The sequence below is a fragment of the Babylonia areolata genome, chromosome 34 (assembly GCF_041734735.1).
Source record: "Babylonia areolata isolate BAREFJ2019XMU chromosome 34, ASM4173473v1, whole genome shotgun sequence".
Classification (NCBI taxonomy): Eukaryota; Metazoa; Mollusca; class Gastropoda; order Neogastropoda; family Buccinidae; genus Babylonia; species Babylonia areolata.
The window spans coordinates 8,148,207-8,175,070 of record NC_134909.1 but is presented as its reverse complement, the minus strand read 5'-3'; the positions used below and the strand labels follow the sequence as shown (position 1 = coordinate 8,175,070).

At 44.9% G+C, this 26,864-nt stretch overlaps 2 protein-coding genes and 1 long non-coding RNA gene across 4 annotated transcripts in view; 1 reads left to right on the top strand and 2 right to left on the bottom strand.

The window, feature by feature from the left end:
* The window catches only part of LOC143277491 (uncharacterized), a 534,532-nt gene that overhangs the window by 262,732 nt on the left and 244,936 nt on the right, over positions 1-26,864 (bottom strand). The gene's annotated exons all lie outside the window — the stretch shown is intronic.
* LOC143277494 (uncharacterized) overlaps positions 1-26,864 on the bottom strand; it is a 297,802-nt gene that overhangs the window by 55,176 nt on the left and 215,762 nt on the right. The window lies entirely within an intron of this gene.
* LOC143277422 (uncharacterized) overlaps positions 17,354-26,864 on the top strand; it is a 91,148-nt gene continuing 81,637 nt past the window's right edge. Inside the window, exon 1 of the mRNA XM_076582225.1 lies at positions 17,354-17,420. Coding sequence (XP_076438340.1) covers positions 17,369-17,420 — 52 coding nt within the window. The 5' untranslated portion in view covers positions 17,354-17,368. The remainder of the gene's footprint in view (positions 17,421-26,864) is intronic.

Here is a 26,864-nt window from a genome sequence, read left to right as displayed (position 1 = left end):
GGTGCGCTGTGAGACCAACATCCTGTCCTGCGCGGAGGGCTCTGCTTCCCTGTAGGCAGGGTGGTCCTTGTGTACCAGGACCACACCCCTCCCTTGGAGGAATCTTTAAGGAACTTTCCCGGGGAAAAAGCGCCCAGGGCAGAGAGGGACTCCCTGCCTGGAGGAGGGATGGAAGCAGCACCCCTGACAGTGCGGGCTGGCTTATTAAGCCATTCCTGCACCATTTCTGGCACTCTGAGTCGCCTTGTGGTTCTGGAGTTAGAGTCACATGGTGTAAGGAGGGTCAAGGGTAACAAATAGCCTGAAGGACTGATTCAGCATATGTGACCCTATTGGGGAGGGTCAGTTCCAGCTCGGCAAAGTCCGAGTTTGGTTCAGGCTGGTCCCTAGGGAGGCGCGGGCTCAATCTGTCTCCCTGGGATGTGGGCGAAGAGTGCTCATCCGCTTGTTCGTCCTCATCTGAAGACAGGGGCTCCCGCCCTTATTCGCAGTCCATCCCCTGCTGGGTGCCATCCCAAGTGGATGTACCCACTGGGGCGTCCTGTGAGCTGTGGTCAGCCCAGTGGGATGAGCTGGGACGATCCCGAGCGGGGACCATGGCCGCCGCTGTTATGTCCTTGACACCTGAAGCGGGTGGGGAGCATGTGGACCGTAGGTCCAACCATGCTTGGGATGGTGGGTGCCACACCTTCTCAGAGAGGGCGTCCTTGGATGCAAGAGGGACCCACGAGTGCTGTGAGGGGACAAACACCCACTCATCTCCCTGCAGGACCAAGGGCTGGGTAGGTGGGAACTGCAGGCTCCCCCGGGCCGAGCAGGGCCCCTCAGCAGCCGTCAATCCTGACAAGGAGGCTGTTGTGACCATGGAGGTAACCTGTGGGTTGACAGAGGACCGATTTGTGGACAGAGTGGCAATATTGGTCGAGGAGCTCGACCTGACCGACAAGAAGTCGATCCCACTTGTCGGGGCTGTGTGTGTCACCCTGTGAGATGTGCTGGGTTGGGTCCGGTGGGGAGCGGACAAGGGGTTGGCCCCTGGTACTCCCGGCAACCCAGCGTGCACCATAGGTGCGCCCCAGTACGGGTAGAATAGGGGTAACCACCTGTGGGCACCAGCCATACTGTGACCTGAACCCCAAGGGTCACTGGCGCCTTGACCTCCATGAAGGGAAAAACCTGGCCAAGTCGGAGTGAGGTCAGGTCCGACTTGGGTGTCAGTCCCGCCCGAAGACGAGCGGGCTGACTGCCCGGAACCGCCTGACACGCGCGGAGCAGGGGAGACCGGCCGGATAGCGGGAAGACCTGCAGAGCAGGTTGCCACGTGCCCCGAATCCCCTCCCGTGGGGAGACTGGGGTGGCTTGGCCCGGGGTGGGCAAAGTAGAGATCCCCCCCAGGAACCACATTTTTCTCCCCCCCCCCAGAAGGAGGTGGGGGAGGGGGGTCGACAGAGAAGGGAGGAGGGGGAACAACAGTGGGGCCTGTAAGGGCCGTCTCCGAGTGGGGACCCGGGTAACGGCCAGGCGCGGCCTCCCCTTGGGAGTTCGCGCCTAGCTGCGAGTCGAGTCCCCACTGCCAAGAGAGGACTTGCCACTCCCCCTTCTCCCTGCCTCGCGCTGGGACACCTCGGGAGGCGACGTTCGTACCTCTTTGCCCCCGGTCCCCTTCATGACCGTTTTACTGGTATGAAAGTCGCCTCCGCGATCAGTGTCTAACGACGCATCGCCGCGGTCCGTATCGGGAGGAATCATGAGCTCCGGGCCTGGGAGAGTCTCTTGCCGAGTCTCAGTCCCAGCATCATGATCACTGCCTTCGTGGTATGGCACACGAGGCATGGAACCCGCGCTTAGGCACCCAGCGAAAATCCTACCCCCAACAGAGAAAGGAAAGACAGGATCGACTTAGAGGTAGAGAAAAATGAACGAATCGAGGGTGCCGAGTCGAATTGAGTACACAGAATGTAAGAATACAATACAGCCAAGCCGCATGCAGCAAAATAAGGCCAAATGAATACGCTTAGTAGCCAAAAAAAGCGTAAAACGAGACAGAGCGTAAACCTGACAAGATGGCGTGGAGAGCCTTGGTCAAAGGAATGATTCAGCGCTTATAGCTTTTAGAGGCGTTTGGTTGGCTGAGAGCGGACCGGGCCAAGACTGCTTGTCTTTTCACTGTTAGCCGCGCGAAATTTGGCCAGAGCAAACCGATAGGCCTAGTTTGCATCAGTTTGACATGGTACAGTATATGACACCAAAACTATGACTGCAACAGTTGAACCACAGTTTGGAAGTGTATGAGGGACTAGAAATGAGTGGCATGGGAGTAATGCCACAGAAAAAGAACAGATGATGGGGCAGCAAAAAAAAAAAAAAAAAAGAAAAAAAAGTTATGGTTTAGCAGAACATGTAAAGAAAAAAAGTGAGGTGGAGACAGAGGTAGTGTGAGACAGAGAAATTAATCACTGAGACATCTAAAACAAAGACAAAGACAGCAGAACTTTAAGAGAGACAGACGTTTTGTGTCAGCTTACCTTCCGTCGTGATTAAAAAGCAGCAAAATATTTGGATCAGTATTTCCATTTTGGTCTGGAAAAAAAGAAGACTTGTAATTACAAATATAAATATGAAACACATAATCAATAATCACATGTATTTACAACTATTTATAACTGTGGGTCAAGTCAGGGGCATAGCCCTTGCTACTGATACCATGTAACCCAGTACTACCTGCCGGATGTGAAGTCTCCCAACAACGTACCAGGCAGAGGAGGAAACCATTCCTAACGGCTGTGAAGGCGGAAGAGGATGACCAAAGGGCAGAGGGAGCTCTTATTCTTGGCTGGAAGTCACCCTAGGAGATGGAGCTCCAAAAAAAAAACCTGCACCTGCCGAGGCCGTCCTACACGTGGCAGTATCAGCACCTGTGGGACTGTGAGCGTCGGTAGGCGAGAGAGTGGGGAAGGGACTGCACAACTCCTCACTAAAAAAAAAAGTCACCTGTGCTGGTCAGGCAACTAGGCTAATGTCGGAACGACGAGCTAGCCCTTCAACACCCAGCTTTTCCAAGCCCTGCGGCGATGGAGAAGTGGTAATGGGGACAGGCAGAGGATGCTGCTGGCAGTTCCTAGTCATGACTCTGCACGCAGGTGGCTGTGGAGCGATGGTCGTCCGCCATAGACTGGGGCAGATGCGGCGCCCGTATCCTCCCACAGTGTCAGAGCAGCCCTTTTTAGGGACAGCACTGCTCTCCCCACATGGGGAAGGGGAGATAAAAAGATCCCCAAACAAAGCCTGCCTCACCTAGTACCTAGTAGGAAACCGCACCTACTTGGACATCCAACAAATGAAATGAAATTATGGTGCTTAGAGCCTCGCCGACCACTAAGGCCATCTCAAGGCTATCAACAGTTAAAACAAGTCACCACTTCAAACTTTCCACTCAAAGTTTAAAAAACTTCCATAGTTTAAAACCTTCAAATCTGATTAAAAATGTTCACTTCTTTCAAGAAGTCCATCAGTGCCCATGGAGGGACATCACGAAACAAGGTCTTCGAAGAAACCGCCATGAAATGTCTGTGTCTAATATCATGCAGATCCCAACAGTCAAGGAGCACGTGTTTCACAGTGAGAGGCTCATCACAGGGAATACATCGAGGGGCCTCTTCCCCCTTCAACAAGTAAGAATGCGTAAAAAAAAAAAGTGTGCCCCGCATGTAGTCTGCACAGCACAGACTCCTCCTTTCTGTTCTTCACCCCTGAAAGGAGGGTCTCTTTTAGGTCTGGACCCTTTTAGGTTGGCCCCTGGTACTCCCGGCAACCCAGCGTGCACCATAGATGCGCACCAGTACGGGTAGAATGGGGGTAACCACCCGTGGGCACCAGCCATCCTGTGACCCCAGCCCCAAGGGTCACTGGCGCCTTGACCTCCATGAAGGGAAAAACTTGGCCAAGTCGGAGGGAGGTCAGGTCCGACTTGGGTGTCAGTCCCGCCTGAAGACGAGCAGGCTGACTGCCTGGAACCGCCTGACATGCGCGGGCCTCCCCCAGCAGGGGAGACCGGCCGGATAGCGGGAAGACCTGCACAGCAGGTTGCCACGCGCCCCGAATCCCCTCCTGTGGGGAGACTGGGGTGGCTTGGCCCGGGGTGGGCAAAGTAGAGATCCCCCCCCCGGAACCAAATTTTTCTCCCCCCCAGGAGGAGGTGGGGGAGGAGGGTCAACAGAGAAGGGAGGAGGGGGAACAGCAATGGGGCCCGTGAGGGCCGTCTCCGAGTGGGGACCCGGGTAACAGCCGGGCGCGGCCTCCCCTTGGGAGTTCGCGCCTAGCTGCGAGTCCCCACCGCCAAGAGAGGACTTGCCACTCCCCCATCTCCCTGACTCGCGCTGGGACACCTCGGGAGGCGACGCTCGTACCCCTTTCCCCCGGTCCCCTTCATAACTGTTTTAATGGTACGAAAGTCGTCTCTGCGATCAGTGTCTAAAGACGCATTGCCGAGGTCCGTATCAGGAGGAATCATGAGCTCCGGGCCTGGGAGAGTCTCTTGCCGAGTCTCAATCCCAGCCTCATGATCCCTGCCTTCGTGGGATGGCATACGAGGCATGGTACCCACACTTAGGTACCCAGTGAAAATCCGACCCCCAACAGAGAAAGGAAAGACAGGATCGACTTAGAGGTAGAGAAAAACTAACGAATCAAGGGGGCCGAGTCGAATTGAGTACACAGAATGTAAGAATACAATACAGACAAGCCGCATGCAGCAAAGTAAGGCCAAATGAATACGCTTAATAGCCAAAAAAAGCGTAAGACGAGACAGAGCGTAAACCTGACAAGATGGCGTGGAGAGCCTTGGCCAAAGGAATGATTCAGCGCTTATAGCTTTTACTTTAGAGGCGTTTGATTGGCTAAGAGCAAACCGGGCAAGACGGTTCGTCTTTTCACTATTAGCCGCGTGAAATTTGGCCAAGCAGAGCAAACTGATAGGCCTAGTTTGCATCAGTTTGACATGGTACACAAAATGACATCAAAAGTTCTGTTACATCAGCTCCAGGAACATCTTGATGAAAACGGCCTGCATGAAACTTGACAGCTTATCAGAAAAGCCATAGCACAGAAACAGCCCTTCTTTCAGTCACAGATCCTCTCAAACACAGACAAAAAACTTACATCTGTAGTGGCATTTTTAGATCTGTCAGCGGCATCTCATACAGTTGACCACCAAATTCTTATCAATCATCTTAGCACTACCTTTGGCATTAAATCTACTGCTTTAAAATGGTTTTCTTCATATCGTCAACTCAAGGTTAAAGTAAAACATAACACCTCTAAAGTCATTCCTCTTGTGTTTGGTGTCCCTCAGGGGTCAGTCTTAGGGCCTATCTTGTTCACTCTGTACACTCAGCCTTGGATGACATCTTCAAAAGGCACTCATCTGGTTACCATAAATATGCAAATGACACAGAATTACAAAACGCCGCTCCACCATCTCATTTTTTAAAACATTCATTACTAAATTGGAAGGTTGTGTAGCTGATGTAAAAACATGGATGGACAAAAACAAACTAAAACTCAATGAAGACAAAACTGAACTCTTAGCCACTGGAGACCTAACGTCTGAAGGCAGCAGAAAAGGAGCCAATTACATTTGGCCCTGCTTCAGTAGCATTTCAAACATCAGCCAAATACCTAGTCAAACCATGACTATGAACAACCAAAATTTCATTCTTGTGTCGCTCTTGTAATTTTCATCTCTGAAGGCTAGCCTCAGTCAGACCCTACATAACAGAGAAAAACATAATAATAATAATAATAATAATAATGGATACTTATATAGCACACTATCCAGAAATCTGCTCTAGGTGCTTTACAAAAACGCTTTTGTTATTGCACGCACGCACGCACACGCACACACAAACACACTCACACTGCATACATACATTTTAACATACATGTGTATCTAACAGCTACCCTAACACATACGCACACATAGGCAGGCACAAACTTACATAAACACACGCACACACAATACACATTCATATACATGCATGTAGTTATGTACACATACATATGTATACACACATAGTCAAGCACACCTAACGAAAAGGAAGTGGACCTGCCACAATTGAACTTATTGCTGAGGGAAAAGGTGAGTTTTGAGACGAGATTTAAAAGATGCGAGGGTATCAGAATGATGGAGGTTATCAGGGAGCTTGTTCCACGTCTTTGGCGATTGAAAAGAAAACGATCTGTGCCCATTAGTCTTACTTCTGACGTGAGGTATCCTGAGAAGTCGAGTATCAGAGGAAGAACGGAGCTGGTGAGACGGGGTATAGATATGGATGAGTTCAGAAAGATACTTGGGGCCAGATCCGTTGACTGCACAAAAGGCCAGAGTGGATAGCTTATAGTCTATTTGATCAGAAACAGGCAACCAGTGGAGAGACTGAAGGAGAGGAGAAACATGGTCAAATTTAGAAGCTCTGCAAATGAGTCTGGCACTGGCAGCATTATTCTGAATTCGTTGGAGTCTGTCTAACAGATATTTGGGAAGACCGGCCAAAAGAGAGTTGCAGTAATCCAATCTTGAGAGAACCAGAGAGCATATAAGTGTCTTGGTTGCATCGGTTGAGAGATAGTGGCGGATAGAGCTGATTCTACGCAGTTCCAAATAGGCAACTTTACAGATATTCGAAATGTGCTGTTGGAAGGAAAGAGACTGGTCCAGGATTACACCAAGAATGCGAACAGAATATGGCTCAGTTGGTTTCCTCTTTTGTCCTGTCCAAACTGGATTACTGCAATTCCACTCTTGCATGTTTACCATCTTCCTCCATCAACAGATTACAGAAATTTCAGAACAATGCTGCATGACTGGTTCTCGCCAAAAAGAAATCTTCTGCTGAATCGGTTACACTGGCTTTTCAACTGAGTCCCGCATTGACTATAAGTTAGCAACACTCGCCTTCAAACATTTTGACAAGTCTCTTCCATTGTATCTCTCCTCTGTCTTGGAAACATATGAACCGCACAGAACATTAAGATCCAGTTCTGAAAAACTGCTCAAAGTTCCAAGGACTAATCTGAAATGCGCTGAAAATAGGTCTTTCAGAGCTCAGGTTCCCCAAGTGTGGAACTCTCTACCTTCATCTCTTAGAAGAAATGCCTCTGATCTACATTCCTTTAAGTCAGATCTGAAAACTTACCTTTTCTGTAAGCATTTTTGTTCTGGGTGGAACGGTTAAACCAAGGTATGCCTGTTAAGAAGTATCTTGTACTGGTATTTTTGTAGTCCTGTTTTAATGCATTGTGTATTTTATGTAGTTTTGGTCTTAGATGTGATGGCATTTTTTCTTTCTGGTTATTTTTGAAGGGCGTGTGTGTGCGTGTGTCATGCGTGCGTGCGTGCGTGCATGTGTTTGTGAGGGTACAGTGCTCTGGTATGCGTGTGTAAGTGTGCAGGCATGTTACTATGTCCAAACAGAATTCTATGTTAGAAAATAATAAATAATGCTTATGCAATTTTGTTTTTAGTGCAGTTGATATTTAATGTCAGTGTGTGTGCGTGTGTCTGTGTGTGAGTGTGGGTGTGTGTCTGTAAGGGAGGGACATCTATATATCATTTATATGTGTGCGCGCACGTGTGTGTGTGTGTGTGTGTGTGTTCTATGAAATGCATTTTGTTTTAATCTAAGCCTTATTTACTTCATAGCTTTTATAATCTCTTAAGTGTGCTTTTTTATTCATATGAACACACTGGATGTTTTCCATTGTCAGATACGAGTGACTGCCCTTGATATGATGGCGGATGTGTACTGAATTACCGCCTCAGTTTTTCACCCTATTTCTCTCATTTTCTCTAATTGTTTGGGCATCAAATTATTTAGTTATTATTTCTGTGGTGTAAAAAAAAAACTGGTCTTAGCAGAAAGGGTGAAATAAGCCCATTAAGTGGCTCTTACAGCTAGTTTGTGTGGTGGATGTGATGGTGGCATGACTTGAGTGAACTCGATCACGTTGTGACACTTAACACAATAACAGAGACACGACTACTCTCACCATTCTCTTAAATAACCACTTTTTGTTATTGCACTGCTTTTCGTTTTTCTTTATTTTGACTATCCTTCCTGACAAAAACTCCTTCAATTTGTTGGAAACTAAATAAAGGTGAGTGATCTATTTGTTCATCTTATCTGAGTTTAACTTGCTTTATCCCAAGGGACTGAGTGTGTGAAAATCAAAATTTCAAGATGGTTAACACCAGAAACAAGGGAGTACGTAACAAAAGTTATGATGGTAGCCCTTTAGCCAGTGCCAAGGCACCTTCAGCCAGTCAAGCACACTGGACCAAAGTTGGAGATAAGACTCGCTCAAAGAGCGGGAGCTCTGCAGCTGAGTGCCATTCATCCGGCACCACCTCCCCTATAGTATACCTGGACGATGATGATGTACCCACCCCATGCCGCATCTGCACGAAAATAATTGGCAAAAATGCCAGATCTATTAAATGTGACAGGTGTAGTGGATGGGTCCATCTCGGGTGTACTGAGGTGTCTCCCTCAGAGTACGACTTCCTGGAAACTGCCAAACCGACAAGTTTCAAATGGTTCTGCAGCCTCTGTGAGGTAGAGTGCAAAAATGTCACTCCTGGAGGCAGAATAGCAGAGCAGGGGGCAAAGCTGGAGGCACTCTTTGAAATTGTTAAAACCCTCCAACAGCAGAACCAGGCAATCCTGAAGCTGCTGCAAAAGGAGGACAGAATAGAAAATCAGATCCGGGTGCAGGTCAACGAGTACCTCGATGAGCAGCACGAAAAGGAGGAAAGGAAGAACAACATTGTGTTGTTCAATGTAAAAGAATGTGAGAGTAAGGCACAGGGAGACACAGCTGTGCATGATGCAAAGCAGATCTCAGAAATCCTTACACATGTAAGTCCAGAGTTTGACAGTAGCAAAGTGGCTACGAATGGCATCATCCGACTTGGCAGAAAAAGGGATCAAACTCAAAGTGATCCCAACCCCAGACCCAGACCCATCAAGGTCATTCTGACTAATACTGCATGCAAAACACACATCCTGAGAAATGCCAGGAAACTGAGAGAGCATGACTCATTGAAGTCTGTTGGCATTGCTGCTGACAAGACTCAGAAAGAAAGACAAGCAGATAAAGTTAAGAGAGATGAGTTTAGACAGCGGAAAGACAATGGAGAGGATGTGGTCTGGCATAAAGGTGATGTGATGTCTCGTGCTGAAAGAGATGCTTTAATCAAGAGCGGAAGGGACGGGAACTTAGCGGGGAGGGAAGAAGCAGGAGGAGCAGTGGCAAGTAGCCCTGCCCAGATTTGACTTCCCAGTGCCGAGGGAACAAAGAACAATGTTAATACGTGTTTTGTACATAGACCAACAAACAATTCTTCTTTTTCTCATAAGTTTTCTTCTCTGAAATGTTATTATGCAAACGCTGACATGCTGACAAACAAACTAAATGAACTGGGACTATTGTGTAACATACACAACTTTGACATTATTGCTCTAACTGAAGTACTACCAAAAAAACTCCAAGGTTAAAATTGAAAATTTTGTACTTCCTGGTTATACAGGTTTTACAAACAACAAGGGAAGAGGTGTCAGTCTGTTCGTGCAGGAAGGGTGGGAGGTGTCCAGGATTGTAGAAATTGAAAGGATCTTTTCTCCTTCAATTTTTTGTAAAATATCATTACCTGGTAGTAACGAGCACATCATTTTTGGTGTAGTGTACAGATCCCCCAACTCAGATTATGAGGATCATGCTAGTGTAATTAAACTAATAAACTATGCATTTAACAGTTTTAAAAACAAGGTTATTGTCTCTGGAGATTTTAATTATCCAGAAATTGACTGGCAAAATGTGATAAGTTGTAAAAATGAGGACCACCCAGCTACGAAATTTTTGGATTGTGTTCAACAAAATTACATTGTACAAATGGCTTCCGAGCCCACTCATTATAGAGGTTTACAAAAACCTAATGTGCTAGATCTGTTGTTTACTAACTCTTATGAAAACATCTACACTTTGGATTACTGGCCCCCTCTAGGGAAGAGCCACCATTCTGCCCTCTACTTTGATGTTCAGATCAAGTGGGAACATCCATCTGGTCACTCTGTGAAATATCAACTAGATAAAGGAGATTACAAAGGCATGAAGCATTACGTAGGTGAGATAAACTGGGATGACCTTTTGAAAAATGAGACATCTGTGGATGAAACCTGGGAACTTATTCATGATGTAATAATAAAGTCCATGAACAAATTTATTCCAAAAAAATCATTCAAACAAGGACCCTCCAATAAACAAAGACGTGATCCCATTCCCCAGTCACTTTTAGATAAAATTCATCAAAAGCGTAGAGCCTTTAAAAAATATAAGAAATATCCCACTAGTGAGAACTATAAAATATATGCACGTGCTAGAAACCAGGTAAAATGGGAGTCAAGAAAAAACGTGAAAGCTAAGGAAACTAAATTAGCTAAAGAATCTAAGCATAATCCAAAAGGATTCTTCCGTTATGTTGCAAGTAAAACTCTGCCAAGAGAACAAATTGCTAATCTAAGAAAGGAAGATGGTACCTTAACACATAATGACTCAGAAAAAGCAGCTGTGCTAAACAGATTTTTTGCTAGTGTTTTTACCGAGGAGAGTAACGTAAATGTCCCAGAGTTTTCATGTAACTTGTAAGACAGAGGTTACTGAAATTTCCAACATGGAGGTCACAGTTGAACAGATGAAAAAAGCTCTAAAGAGCCTAAACCCATCAAAGTCCCCAGGACCTGATGAGATACACCCACGAGTATTAATAGAGCTTGCTGAAGTTATTGCTCACCCACTTAAGATCTTGTTTGATAGAACACTAGATAAGGGTGAAATACCAAAAGCTTGGAAAGAAGCAGAAGTACGTCCTATCTTTAAGAAAGGTAACAAAAATTCTGCGGGTAACTATCGTCCAGTCAGTCTAACATCAGTTGTCTGTAAAGTTTTTGAGGGTTTTATTCGAGACGCTCTCTGCCAACATTTAACCAAACATGATCTGTTATCTAGAGAACAGTTTGGATTTACCAGAGGGTGCTTGTGTGTTACACAACTACTTGTTACATTACAAGATTGGTTAGTCATGCTAGATGAGAAGGTACCAGTCGATGCAGTCTACCTTGATCTAAGGAAAGCTTTTGATACAGTTCCCCATCACAGACTCATGAATAAACTAGGAGGCTATGGGATAAAAGGCAAGCTACTATTGTGGATCAGAGACTTTCTAAATGGAAGATCAGTTTTTAAGTGTAAATAGTAGTAAATCATCAAAGGTTAAGGTAACTAGTGGTGTACCACAAGGTAGTGTTCTTGGCCCAACCTTGTTCATATACTTTATAAATGATATGCCTGGTGAGGTAGATTGTAAAGTAAAAATTTTTGCAGATGACACCAAGGCTTACTCTGCCATCCGAAATACAGAAGATAGAGATCACTTGCAAATGTGTATACATAATCTGGTTAAATGGACAAATACTTGGCTGTTGCAATTTAACAGCGAGAAATGCAAAGTTCTGCACCTTGGAAAGAATAATCCACAGTATCAGTACACAATACAGGAAAAGGGGGTAACTCGAACAATGGATAGTACAACAGCGGAAAGAGATCTAGGGATCACGATGGACCCAGAACTAAGCTTTGAGGCATATATAAATAATATAGTGAAAAAGGGAAATCAAATTTCTGGTCTTCTTGTGAGAACTATAACTAATAAATCTCCCGAAATTATGATTCCATTGTTCAAAGCTCTGGTTAGACCCATTATTGAATATGGAAACTCAGTATGGTGCCCTTACCTTAAAAAGCACATAAATATGATTGAAGGAGTTCAACGCAGATTTACCAAGTGTATAACTAGTAATACTATTAGTACTCGTGATCTTAGTTATGAGGAGCGCCTGGCTCTTTTTAATATGCCTAGCCTTGAGTTTAGAAGATTAAGAGGTGATCTCATTGAAGTATATAAGATCATGCACAATATTTATGATCCTTGCACCACCTCTTCATTGTTTACTATGGCTAACTACGATAAAACTCGAGGGCACAACTTCAAAATAAACAAAACTAATTTCGTAACTAACCAGTTCCGCAAGTTATTTACTAACCGTATCATAAATCTGTGGAATAACCTTTCCTATGACACCATCAATGCACCATCGGTAAACGCCTTCAAAAATCACATTGACAAAAAGTTTAAGAACCATGTATTTTCCACAGAGTTAAATCTTTACTGAGCTGTAGATAAATATAGTATACACTATGCCAGATTTAAACAAGGGTTTGTTCACAACAAGTGATCCAAAAGCACATAAATGGACACTGATTACGAGGGCAAAAGGCTTTTAGCCTATAGCCAAACATTTCTGTGATTCTGTGATTCTGTGAGATAGCGGTTGATGTGTTTTTAAAAGCATGTTTATAGTCAACTGGATGATATAAGGCGCTTTGAGCAGCACTGGTGCTGGATATCGCGCCATGGAAAAACTATGTATTATTATTATTATTATTGATTGGGAAATTTTTTTTTTTTTTTTTTTAAAAGGCCGAGAGGTCTAGGCAGATGACCTGCCAGTCCCCACACTACTCTTCTAAAAAAAACAACAAAAAGCAAGCGGTCGTCCCTGCACGCACGCACACACCATCTTTCTCCAGCTGATTACATTGTACTATTGTTAACAAAAACAAAACAAAAACAAACACAAAAAAAATCAATGCACAAAAATTGCCGGTAAAGTAGATAGGTCTCTGAACAGAGAATTTAATACTCTAAAATAGGATGTTGGAGGGGTTGCGGTCGTCTGAAGCACTGGCTCTACTTACATTTCCGGAAAACATGTTTGATGCTGTCCTGCTGGTTTTTGAACAATAAAAACTTCGGTGAAGTGAAGTAAAATAAACACACTGATGACCTGTTCTCGTGCCACAGCTGACACCACCACAGTTAAAATTTTAACTCGAAACAAAATGGAGACAACCACTGAGCCAGGAACGCATGACGTCTGTGTTGAACGGTGTTCCTTCACTGGCAGACTGACACCGTGATAGAACGTTGGTTTCGTATCCGTTCGCCTGGTTGTGTGGGTTAGTGTGTAACATAGTTTTTGGTTCCACCTGAAATTGTCTCCCCGGGTGTTTCTCCGACAGAACCATTACCAAAAAATAAAATAAATTACAAAGATTTTTTTTTTAAGTACGTTTTACAGTGTTCTATGTTTCCGTCAAACAGTTTCTTAATTTAGTTAATCCCTCCAAGTTTAGAGAGAAAAAAAATGAGGGAACCTGATTCCTGAAAGGCCCAGGGACCAGATAGAACACCACCAGTTAGTGTAAGTTAAAAGAAATTCCAAAAGAATCGTCACCCCCATTTTCTGTATAGTGCAGCACATCTTTGTAATTCGGTGTTGCGCAAAAGGACCGGAAAAAAGCTAATGTTAAGCAGTTTTAAGAAGGATCAAGATCTGAACCAGGAGATAACAGTCAGCCAGTCAGTCGATCTTACTTGTATTACATACACAAGATTTTAGATTCCTTTATAAGGGACGCCATTACTTACCATACGAATATGCATAAATTGTATGCTGAGTGTTTTAAAGCAGCAAATTTTGTGACACCCAGCTTTTGGATGCAATGTGACAGATTATACACTAATTTACTCAGTTGATGATGGCGATCCAGTTGATATAATAATAAAATCTAGATTTTCAGAAAGCACAGGAGGCCCTTGAAGACCACCACACCTCCATCACCACTGGCGGCAGGCCAATCTGCAATCTGCGATTCACAGACGACATCGACCTCATGGGGGGCACTAACACCGAGCTCCAGGATCTAACAAACAGACTCACTACAAGAGCAAGTGCTTACGGCATGGAGGTCAGCACAGAGAAGTCAAAGGTCATGGTCAACAGTACAACTAACATCAGTGCCAACATAACCATGAATGGTGAGCCCTTGGAAGAAGTGACCAGCTTCAAGTACCCGGGAGCAACCCTGTCCAAAGACGGCACCTGCACAGCAGAAATCCGAAATAGGATTAATTCTGCAACGGCAGCGATGGCCAGACTGAACAGGGTATGGAAGAGTAACATCAGATTCCACACAAAATTCCTGCTCTACAAGTCACTGGTGGTCTCCATCCTCTTATATGGATGTGAGACATGGACACTGATGGCAGAAACAGAAAGAAGAATCCAAGCATTCGAAACCAAGTGCTGGAGGAGACTACTACACATCTCCTACAAGGAGCACAAGACCAATGACTATGTGCGGAACCTGGTCAGCAACCTTGTTGGGCCCCAAGAACCACTGCTGGCGACTGTCAAACGACGGAAGATGGCATGGTTTGGTCACGTCATACGACATAACACCCTCTCCAAAACCATCCTGCAAGGGGCTGTAGAGGGAGGGCGCAGACAGGGGCGGCAGAAAAAAAGCTGGTCTGACAACGTCAAGGAATGGACCAAAATGACGATGCCAGATCTCCTCACGACAGCTGCCAACAGAACGGCGTGGCGAGCTATGACATCTTCCTCATGTCCCCCCAACGATCCCAGCGGTCGAGGGAATGAGAATGAGACTGAGACTTTTGAGGATAATAAGCTTATGGCTGGTATTGTTGACAGTTTAAACATATGGACAAGCCGGGTTGTGTTTCTTCTTCTTCTCAATACAAGAAAAAGTCAAAAGTTAAGAGTTGGTGACAAGTGGTTCTCTGATGCTGGCATTTGAAGTGGAACTATCCCAAAGGGAAGTATACATTTTTGGACCATTACTAGTTACTTTTATTCGTTCTTCTTTTTTTTCTTATAGTAAATGACCCTCCAGACTGTGGAATCTGAATGTAAAAAACTGGCTGATGACTGACACAAAAATCTACAGCAAGGCATGTAACAGTTCGGTTTTACAACATGATTTAAACAAATTCAAAGGTTGGACAGAGAAATGAAATCTGTACTTTAATGTTGATAAAAAAAAATATATAGTGATGGCACGCTGGTAGAAAAAAAATCAAACAAAATATTTACCATGATAGTTAATAATGTCGTGAGCACAGTCAGAAAATGCGAAAATGAAAAATAAGAACTTAGAATCACTTTTGATAGTTTTTTTTTGTTTGTTTGTTTGTTTGTTGTTGTTGTTTTTACCCGCACATTCAGAACTGCGTTAATAACGTGAACCAAATGATTGGAATGTTAAAAGAACTTTTACATATCTTGACTATAACACCTGATAAAATATACACAGCTTCATCTTATATGATGACACCCAAACGCCAGTCTCAGCGTTGCAGTGGCTATCGAAAGTGCACGAAAGTGTTACAAACCTTGTGCAACAATGTAGTCACATGATATTTATTGATCGATGAACACACGTTGATGTGTTTCCCTTAAGGGTATAAAATTATGCGGGATCTTATTGAGACATGTAAACTTTTTATGGTCATATCAGTGTGTATTGGGATCAGTTCTTTTCTTCACCTCTTATCGATGGAAAAAATGTACAACGCACAAATACCATAACTATAGAAGGTGTTGTTTCAGTAACAGTTGATTACAAAATATAAATGAATAAACTAGGTCTCACCTCAGCTAAAACAAGCACCATATCCTAATATTAAAATTCCAACTGGATGACTCCTCTAAGTTCTTCAGTAACCATTGTAAGAAAGTTTTGATGTGTAAAACCTTTGGTGAATTGGACATGGTGCCTTGACCTTATGAGACAAAGAATTCGGGACTGTGCAAATGTTTCACTGTTTGCTTTGCCCTCTATCAATAACTATTACAAAGAGATCGTTTGTGTTATGACACAGTAGTGGGTTAATTGATCATGACATAGAGTTATTCAGGTTATTCATTTTTAAGCCTGATCCAATCCAGCCAACATGTTGGGTTTATGCATAAGTCAGAGATCTGCTCCTCGCCCTTACTAGCTCTTTTTTTTTCTTTTATTTTTCAGCATTTGTACGTGGTGTAGCATTCACAGGTCAACCAGCATGCTTTGACACCTCATTGAAAATGAAACTATTTTCAAAGGATAAACCCCATAAGGAAATTAGGTGTTATCGCAGAATATTAAACAGGTACACTGGTCATTATCGTCAGTGAACAAGTTCGGTGTTATTGCAGAATATTAAATAGGTACTCTGGTCATTATCGTCAGTGAACAAGTTCGCCAGACCATCAAGCAATACACTGAACAGTATGAAGATTTAATGACACCTATGGAGAACAGAAAACTACTTGGTATGGCCGAGTTACCATTTTAGCCACGTACGTGGTGGCCTTGTTAAAACAATTCTCTTGGGAACTAAATTGTTGATGGAAGGATACGGAGCGGAAGTCAGGAGGGAAAAAAGTGGGCTGACAACTTTGCAGAATGGACGGGCCACAATTTAACACAACTGACAGACCCCGCCGTGAGATTCTGGTGAACAGTTCTATATAGTGCTCCAAGAGAAGAACGTACTTGAGACAAGATCGTGTGTGTATCCTTGTTGAACTTTAACAATTTCTTTTTTTCTCCGTAATACTTTGCTAACAGGAAATTTGGAGTTAACCATAGAAAAACAAATCAACATAATTAAAGTTGTTCTGGATTAAACCATGTTTTCGGGTCATGAATGGTTTATTTCGTTTTGCCCCAGGATCCGCAAAATGTCAACATACCACTGACACATGATCAGTGAAACAAACTACACCAGTACAGTGACAACACATCTTTGCCGGCCATCTTGCTAATGCGCTCCTTGGGCTTCTAGTGCTGGTTGTCACAGTGCGTGTGCAGGTGTGTGTGTGTGTGTGTGTGTGTGCTCGCGCGTGCGCACGCGCGCTTTGGTTTGCATGTGTAGTACTCAGTTGATGTAAGTGTGTTTATGTATGTTTTTACTTTTTTTTGTTGTAAACGCCAAGAGCTCCCCACCTCAGTGAAAGGTGTGAGCGTCAATTTGTTTTATTATTATTAGGTAATGTCGCACTTGAGCATCGTGCGACTATACCTCATAATAATCATGATAAACAATTAAATGCTAATCAACATGGACTGCTTTAGACTGATACCTAAAATAGATTGAAAGTATATCCCTGGGGGGAAAACAGAGAGGGGTGGGGTTTTTCTGTCCTTCAGCGTGGGCTGCCACACTGATCTAAATACAGTTCTTCAGTTGTGGTGGGCTGCTCGCTCAGCACACAGTTCTCGACAGTTTTGTCGCACACTACCAGCGACTTGTCTGTTTCTGTGTGTGAGGGTGTGTGTGATTTACGCATGTGAGAGAATCGACTGATATGTTCCTTCGATCCTACAGAAACTGGTGATTGTGATGGAGATTACAGTCCGCACAGGCATTTGCCTTCTCACTTTCCTGTTTGGTGGTATGTAGACGTAATCGTCCTCCCTGTAACCCACTGTTCTCATCCCGTCTTGTGGCAATCAATATCCACATTTTCCTGCCTCCTCAGTGTGACTGGCGGAGTGAATGTCCATGCCAGTTATGAATACTAATCAGGATCAGGGTTTGGAGCGTTGTTATCTTCAACTTAGCCATTTTTGGTTTTTTATGCCCCATCAGATTTACTCCTTTTTGTTGTTGGTCAGGTCATAGACGAGCTCAGTCATTTTATCCATTAAAGTCGTGTTTCGTTTTTGTCAGTAACTCATGTTTATCTGTGAGGTTCTTAAAAGTATTTATACTAGGTGCACGTTTGATACTGTTTTTGTTCATTTCTTCCAAGAATTTGTTACTCTGTTACTAAATGTAAACTTTCTGAGATTTGCTCTGGAATACTGTTTAAATATTTTATCTGTACTGTTTCTTGTAGTGTCTACCTTTGGAGTAAAAAAACCCAAAAAAACATGCTTTGTTTACATCGTCAAACTCATTAAATATATTGTGCTTTGTATCAAGCCCCCTCTTATTCTTCTTGCTTTAAGTGATGGTAGTTGTAAGTACTTAAATCTTTCTTGATATGAATAATCTTTTATGCTATTGACCAGCTTTGTTGCTCTTCTTTGAGCCCATTCTATGGCTTGTGACTGCTTTATTTGTGTTGGGTACCATACAGTGTTTACATATTCTAGGATAGGCCTAACTAATGTTTTGTATAACCGCAAGAAAGTAACCTTATCTATAAATGTAAATGCTCTTTTTATTATTCCAATCATTCTGTTCACTTTATTTATACTGTTTGTTATATGTTTGTCAAATGTGACACCTAAGTCTTTTACCTCATCACATTTTGATACTTTTATTTCTTTGTCTCAGATTTTCATTATCTATTCATTCTCTGGGTTTGATTTCCTAGTATGAAGTACTTTACATTTTTTAGCATTAATATATAGATTCCATGTGTCTTGTTATACATTGTACGAAACTATGTCATACGAAACCATGCTAATGGTTGGGCGGCTTTGTGTGGGAAGATCTAGAGAATAAACAAGAAAGATCCACACGCTCTGGGTTGTGTCCATTCTGTCATAAATACTGTATCATACGAGTATTTCATGGTGGCAGCGGTGGGATACTGGCAGTTCAACGCTTCTAACCGCAAGTAAACATAAACTTTTGAAGAAGACGAAAAAGACGCTAAATCGCCATTGTTTAGGTCAATGCACAAAACAAGAACAGTTTGTATAGCTGCGACCATGACACCAAAGGTGACACTTCAGTTCTGAACTGTCCCCCATCAACCAACAACGACAGCCAGCCAATTCTTTGGGAAGAAGTAGAGGCAGCAGTGAAGACACTGAAAGCAGGGAAGTCAGCTGGCGTCGACAACATTCCCGCCGAACTGATTCAAGCTGGAGGCGAAGCGGTGATTGATGCCCTCACCACCATCTGTAATAAGATCCTGCAGACGGGAGAGTGGCCAACCACCTGGACACAATCATTGGTCATCACAATCCCCAAGAAGGGCAATCTACAACAGTGCAAAAACTACCGCACTATCAGCCTAATCAGCCACCCCAGCAAGGTCATGCTAAAGGTCCTTCTCAACCGACTGAAGCCGCAAGCAGAAATGATCATCGCCGAAGAGCAGGCCGGCTTCAGAGCAGGGAGAAGCACAACAGAACAAATCTTCAACCTGCGCTTGCTGTGCGAGAAATATCTCCAGCACCAAAGAGACCTCTACCACATCTTCATTGACTTCAAGAAGGCGTTCGACAGGGTATGGCACGCTGCCTTATGGGCCACCATGCACAAATTCAACATCAGTGAAGACATCATCCAAGCCATACAGAACCTATATGAAAGAGCAACCAGTGCAGTCCTCTTCAATGGTAGCACGGGTAACTGGTTTAGAACCACGGTCGGAGTCAGACAGGGCTGTCTACTCTCTCCCACTCTCTTCAACCTCTTTCTTGAAAGGATCATGACTGACGCCCTGGAAGATCATGTGGGAACTGTCAGCATTGGAGTCAGAGTCATCACCAACCTGCGCTTTGCCAATGACATTGATGGCCTGGCAGGAGAAGAGAAAGAACTCGAAGAACTCGTGCACAAACTTGACAAGACATCATCGGCCTACGGCATGGAGATCAGTGCCGAGAAGACCAAGGTTATGACCAACAACAGCCAAGGCGTAACGTCCAACTTGCACGTAAATGGTGAAAAACTGGAAGAAGTCTCCTCCTTCAAATACTTGGGTGCCATTGTGTCAGACGAGGGTTCGAAACCAGAGGTCCTGTCCAGAATCGCGCAGACTACTGCCGCACTGAGTCGATTGAAGACTATATGGAAGGACAAAAAGATCTCCCTCTCGTCCAAAATCAGACTAATGCGCTCCCTCATCTTCTCAATATTTCTATACGCTTGCGAATCCTGGACCCTCACTGCAGAACTCCAGAGAAGAATCCAGGCCCTGGAAATGAGATGCTTCCGCAAGATCCTGAACATTACATACAAAGACCACATCACAAATGAGGAAGTGAAAAGAAGAGTCCAAAACGCCATTGGCCCATTCAAAGACCTGCTAACCACAGTGAAGGAACGCAAGCTCCGCTGGTATGGACATGTCACACGATCAGACGGCCTAGCCAAGACCATCCTGCAGGGTACCGTACAAGGAAGGAGGAAGAGAGGCAGACAGAGAAAGCGGTGGGAGGACAACATCAAAGAGTGGACGGGCCTGCCATTTGCCACAACTCAAAGGGCCGCTGAGGACCAAGGCAGGTGGGGCGAGCTGACGAGGCAGTCATCCATGGTGCCCCAACGACCCACCCACGGGTCAAGGGATAGATGAGATGAGATATCTCGACGCGACATAACGATGACGCAAAACGGCGCTGCTATGACGTCTTTTATCGCCAAAGAGTAACCCACACGATACGAGACAGACTGGTGACACATCAAACAGACGTAAATGTCTCTCTTGCAGCCATACACATTACACAATCATGGCTGCTGCACGCATACCTCAAATGAATTGGGCTACTGACAATCACGAGGAAGCTTTACAATTGTTCAAAAGCAATATTTCCGTATACTGTGAAGACGAAGAGATCGAGAACGATAACAAAAAAGCGCTCAAGATCTTGCGCGGCATAGGTGACGAGGGCACCAGACGACTGCAAGTGTCCGGCCTGTCAGAGGAGGACAAACGCAAACCAGACAAGCTGTGGGAGTTCTTCGAATCCCAACTCAAGCCCAAGATCAGCTTCAGAGTCCACCGCTTACATCTGATGGAGTGTCGGCAATGCGAGGATGAAACTGGATGATTTCATCCTGCGAGTGCGCACTCTGGCCATGAAGTGCGAGTTTGACCAAGCAGAGATGGAAGAGAGACTGATAGAACTGATTATAGCATCCACTCCACTTGAGGACTTCCAACGCGACCTGCTGGGAAAGGCAAAAGGGTACAAGCTGGCCGACGCTCTTGCTGAAGGCAGACGATACCAAGCCATAGTTGCCAGACGCAGCAAGCTTCAGCAACTCAACCCTAGCACAGGGGAACACAAGCTTGACCTGCTTAGCGACAAGCAGGTACGGAAAACCAGGTCATGTGGGAATTGTAATACTTCCCATGATCCACAGAAATGCCCAGCGTTCGACAGCACCTGTCACCATTGTGGAAAGAAAGGACATTGGCGACGAGCATGCAGACAGAGAAAGAGAGAAGACCTGGCCCACATACAAAACAGTGAGAGCAAAAAGAAAACCAAAGGCAGAAAGAAAATTCACGACATGGCGTTGGAGACTGAAGACACAAGTAATGACGACAACATTCAACATGACACAATCAACATTTCCAGCGTCCATAGTGAAGCTTTCACAACGATGGATGTCATAGCCCCAGGAAAGACGGGCAAGATACCAATTAAGCTGAAAATTGACACTGGGGCATCTGGTAACACTCTAACTCTACAGACATACAGGAAGCTGTATGGAAAACGTGATCCATCCAAAATTATCACACCTGTCAAGAACACAAAGCTGACGGTGTACAACGGGCAGAAGATTCCTTGCCATGGTAGCCTCGAGCTTGAGCTCAGTCACAAGGGCAAGCTCACTAAAGCCAAGTTCTACGTGGTAGACGTAGAAGGCCCATGCATCATCGGTCTGCCTACCTGTGAGAAGTTGAGGTTGGTGACTATCAACTGCAGCGAAATCAGCACAACAGACGTTTCATCAATTGAAAGCCTAAAGCAGGCTTACCCAGGCCAGTTTGACACTCTTGGGGACTTCCAAAACCCAGCCCAGCTATACACCAAACCGGGAGCAGAACCCTCCATCGATCCCCCAAGAAAATGTTCTGTGCACCTTGAAGAACAGTTAAAGGCAGAGCTGGAGAAAATGGTTAAGCAGGGAGTCATCCGTAAGGTCAAAGAGCACACAGACTGGTGCTCCAGCCTAGCCTATTCAGTGAAAAAAGATGGCTCTCTCCGTATCTGCATTGATCCCCAGAAGCTCAACGCAGCATTGAAGCGATGTCCCCACAAAATCCCTACGCTAGAAGAGATCAATCCCAAATTCGCTGGATCGTCAGTATTCAGCAAGATGGACGCCAAGGCAGGATACTGGTCAGTCCACCTCGACGAATCAAGTCAACTGTTGACCACGTTCCGAATGCCCTTTGGTCGTTATTGTTGGAAACGACTCCCCTTTGGACTGCGTGTATCGCAAGACATTTTTCAAGCAAGAATGGACGAGATCCTGGAAGACCTTCCAGGCGTGACTGGCATCACAGACGATGTGTGCGTGCATGGCAAGAATGTGCAGGAGCACGACGACAACCTCAGGCGCTTGATGGAAAGAGCCAAACAGTGTGGGCTCGTTTTCAATTCAGAAAAGTGCGACATACGCAAGGAAGAGATCTCCTTCTTTGGGAATATATACTCCAAAGACGGGATTCGCCCAGATCCGGCCAAAATCCAGGGCATTCAGAGCATGCCAGTCCCTGAAAACAAAGAAGACTTACAGAGATTCCTCAGCATGATGACATATCTGTCGACGTTCATCCCAAATTTCAGCAAGGAGTCACAGCCGCTGAGGGAGTTGTTGAAAAAAGACGTGCCATTCATCATGTCAGAAGACCTCATCCACTGCTTCAACAACCTCAAGAAACTGGTGTCATCAACCACATGCCTCAAGTTCTATGACCCGAAGAAACCGACTGTGCTGGAGGTCGACAGTTCCATGAAGGGCCTGGGTGCAGCCGTCATTCAGGATGGGTATCCGGTCGCCTTCGCATCCAAGTCACTTGACTCCACACAAAGCAACTACCGAAACATCGACCGTGAGATGCTCGCGGTGGTCTTTGGAATCACACGGTTCCATACATACCTCTACGGGAGGCCTTTCAAGGTGATCTCGGATCACAAACTGCTTGAGATGATAGTACAGAAGCCACTGCTCAAAGCCCCACCACGTCTCCAGCGCATGCTACAAAAGATCAAGGGATATGACTACGAGGTGGAATACCGCAGCGGGAAATCCATGACCCTCGCAGACACGCTGTCAAGACTTCCATCCCAGGCGGACAAGACATCCATTGATCTCGACCTCCGTGTGGACGGCCTAGACCTCTCCGAGGACGAGATTGGTTTCTGTCAGTACGACTTCATAAGCTTCACACCCAAGAAGCTATACCAGCTACGTGAAACCACCAAGACCGATCCTGTGCTGAACAGCCTGATGGAGACCATAGTTCACGGGTGGCCAGACAACATTAAAGCACTCCTGACAGATGTCAGACCATACTGGTCATTCAGAGACGAGCCAGCAATAGAAGATGGGATCATCTTCAAAGGTCAGGAGGTAATCATACCCAAGGTTCTCCAGCAGGATGTACTGAAACAACTCCATCAATCTCACCAAGGCCTAGAGAAGACGCGACTCCTGGCCAAAGAATGTGCGTACTGGCCAAACATCTCCAGAGACATTGAGCAAGTAGTCAGATCATGCGCAACCTGCCAAGAATTCGCGAGTGCAAACCAGCGTGAGCCCCTTCTTCCCCACGACATTCCCAACAGCCCTTGGAGAAAATTAGGAACAGACCTGTTTGAAATTGAAGGCCGCAACTTCCTCCTGATTGCAGACTATTTCTCAAAATACCCCGTCGTGACCGAGATGAAAACCACGTCCAGCCAAGCCATAGCAGATGAAGTGGAGAAGGTCATTGCCATGTTCGGACGGCCCGACCAGATTGTCAGCGACAACGGGCCACAGTACGAAGGCCAGCCTTTCAGAGCACTCATGGACAAGTACGGCATCGAGCACATTACCTCATCCCCAAGATACCCCCAATCAAACGGCTTCATAGAACGCCAGGTGCAGACGGTCAAGAAGTCCATCAAGAAATGTGACAGAGAAGGAAAAGGTTTCCAGCTCGCCATGCTCAACCTCCGAGCCACTCCTGTGGACTCCGAGCTCCCATCCCCTGCCGAAATGCTCTTCGGTCGTCCCCTAGCCACCCTCTTACCCTCGCGGGTAGCGCCGCTCACTGAGTATCAACAGTACAAGCTACAACTGGACGAGAGGCGACAGACTATGAAAGCCAATTATGACAAATCTGCCTCCAGTGACCTCCCCCCACTCTACCCAGGACAGGGCATTCGTATCTGGAACCAGGAGACCAAAAGATGGGAGCCAGGGCAGGTGGTGAACAAAGCCTCCACTCCTAGGTCATACAACGTCAGAACGTACACGGGCAGCACACTCCGCCGGAACAGGATTGCCCTGCGCGAACGCGTCAGAGGAGAGGAAAGTACCGGCACGTCCGAGTCAAGAGATGCACTAACACAGCAGCAGACCATTGAACCAAAGGAGATACCAGCTACAGACAAGTCGATGTCGGCAGGCAGCCAGAGCTCCCCCGTTCCCCCAGACACTCAGATACTCACGGCACAGAGCCCTCCCCCACGCAACACCACGCGCTCTGGCAGGGAAGTGAGAAAGCCCCTGAGATACAGGGAAGAGTGACACTAACAGACCGTTCACACACACACAGAGCCCTCCCCCACGCAACACCACGCGCTCTGGCAGGGAAGTGAGAAAGCCCCTGAGATACAGGGAAGAGTGACACTAACAGACTGTTCACACACACACACACACACACACACACACAGTACGGAAACAAGGAAACTGTTTTACTTTTCGTTTTCGTTATTTCTTGCATGCACAAGTTATGTGCTAGTTTAATGACAGTTTCCGTGTTCAAGAACAGAGCAATTTAATTTTGAGTAGATTGTTTCAATGTTATTGAAATTGGATCTTCTGTTGAAAGAAGGGGGATGTTATACATTGTACGAAACTATGTCATACGAAACCATGCTAATGGTTGGGCGGCTTTGTGTGGGAAGATCTAGAGAATAAACAAGAAAGATCCACACGCTCTGGGTTGTGTCCATTCTGTCATAAATACTGTATCATACGAGTATTTCATGTCTGACCATTTACTAATGTTTCAATATCTCTTTGTAAATCCTGATAGAATTTTGGAGAGTTGTATAATTTTGTGTCATCTGCAAAAATTTTACATGTACTCTTTAGTTCGCAAGGGAGATCATTTATGAATAAAGTAAATAGTATAGGACCTAATATACTACCTTGTGGTATGCCACTTACAACATCAGCTTTACCAGAGAAGGAACTACCAATCCTAACCCTTTGAGTTCTTTTTGTTAGAAAGTCCCTTATCCACTGAAGTGTGTTTCCTGTTATTCCATAAGATTCCAGTTTCTTTAGTAGTCTTTCATGTGGTATAGAATCAAATACTTTTTTTGAAGTCTAAGTATAACGCATAGAATTATGTTTTCTCCCATATCTATCTCTTTTGTAAAGTCCTGCATCACTTCAAGAAATTGAGTCACACATGACCTATTTTTGTGGAATCCATGTTGACAGTCAGCATACAATTTATTATCAGTCATGTGCCTAACAATAGTCTCTCTTGATATGATACATGTTAAGCTCACTGGCCTGTAATTCCCTGGGTCTGTTCTTGTTCCTTTTTTGAAAATTGGTATAACTGTTGCTGTTTTCCAGTCTATGGGCACAGTCTTATCCTCAGTTGATTTGTTACTCATTCTGTCTTGAACCTTCGCAGGCCATTGTGGGTCGTACACGACCCAGAAGAGTACAAAAACGCAAATATCTCAGCCAATTCTTAATATTTTTCTACGAAATTTCAGAAATGCTTCCTACGCCTAAAAGGCCAACTTTTGCAATCTCTGTGTGCATAAGTAGGGTTTGTATGTATGTGCATGTGGTGTTATGCGTTTGTGTGTGTGATCAGTTGTGTGTGCGTGTGTGTGAGTGTGTGTGTATGTGCATGTGTGTGAATGTGTGAGCATGTTTTTCTTCTGAGTGTGTGTGTTTATGTGTGTGTGTGTGTGCACGAGTGCATGTGTGTGTAATCAGTTGTTACGATATGTTTTCCTTTTCTATATTTTGTTATATGCTTTGGAGGAATATACAGGGTTTTGTCTCTTTACAAAGTATGGGTCGTGCACGACCCACACAAGCTTGGGAGGAATGTACAGGTTTTCGTCTCTTTAAAAGGTATGGGTTGTGGACGACCCACATGAGCTTCGTTATGTACTATAATTTTGGTGGGAGTTCGTCGGTTAAAAAAAAAAGAGAAAAAAAAGTGGGAGTTCATTTGTAATTTTGGTTGGAGATTTGACAGGAGGTGTTAATCGAGTCACGTGACCAATCAATGGAGCAAGAGAATATTATTTAATTCCTGGTTGGACTTTTCTGTACTCAGTTCTTTCAGTGAAAAGTGCATGCAGGACAGCGACAAAAGCAAACTCGAGAATCAAAGGTCCGCATAGACTTTAATTGACCTAGAATTGAACGTTACAGCCGTTAATTATTCTGGACCGATGTCAAGCAGTTCGCTGCACATCAATCGAGGATCAATGCCCAGCGCTGGCCTTTTTATTTCTCAAGGCCTGACTAAGATAACACAAGATAAGGGTGAAATACGAAAAGCTTGGAAAGAAGCCGAAGTACGACCTATCTTTAAGAAAGGTAACAAGAATTCTGCGGGTAACTATCGTCCAGTCAGTCTAACATCAGTTGTCTGTAAAGTTTTTGAGGGTTTTATTCGAGACGCTGTCTGCCAACATTTAACCAAACATGATCTGTTATCTAGAGAACAGTTTGGATTTACCAGAGGGCGCTCGTGTGTTACTCAACTACTTGTTACATTACAAGATTGGTTAGTCATGCTAGATGAGAAGGTACCAGTCGATGCAGTCTACCTTGCTCTAAGGAAAGCTTTCGATACAGTTCCCCATCACAGACTCGTGAATAAACTAGGAGGCTATGGGATAAAAGGCAAGCTACTATTGTGGATCAGAGACTTTCTAAA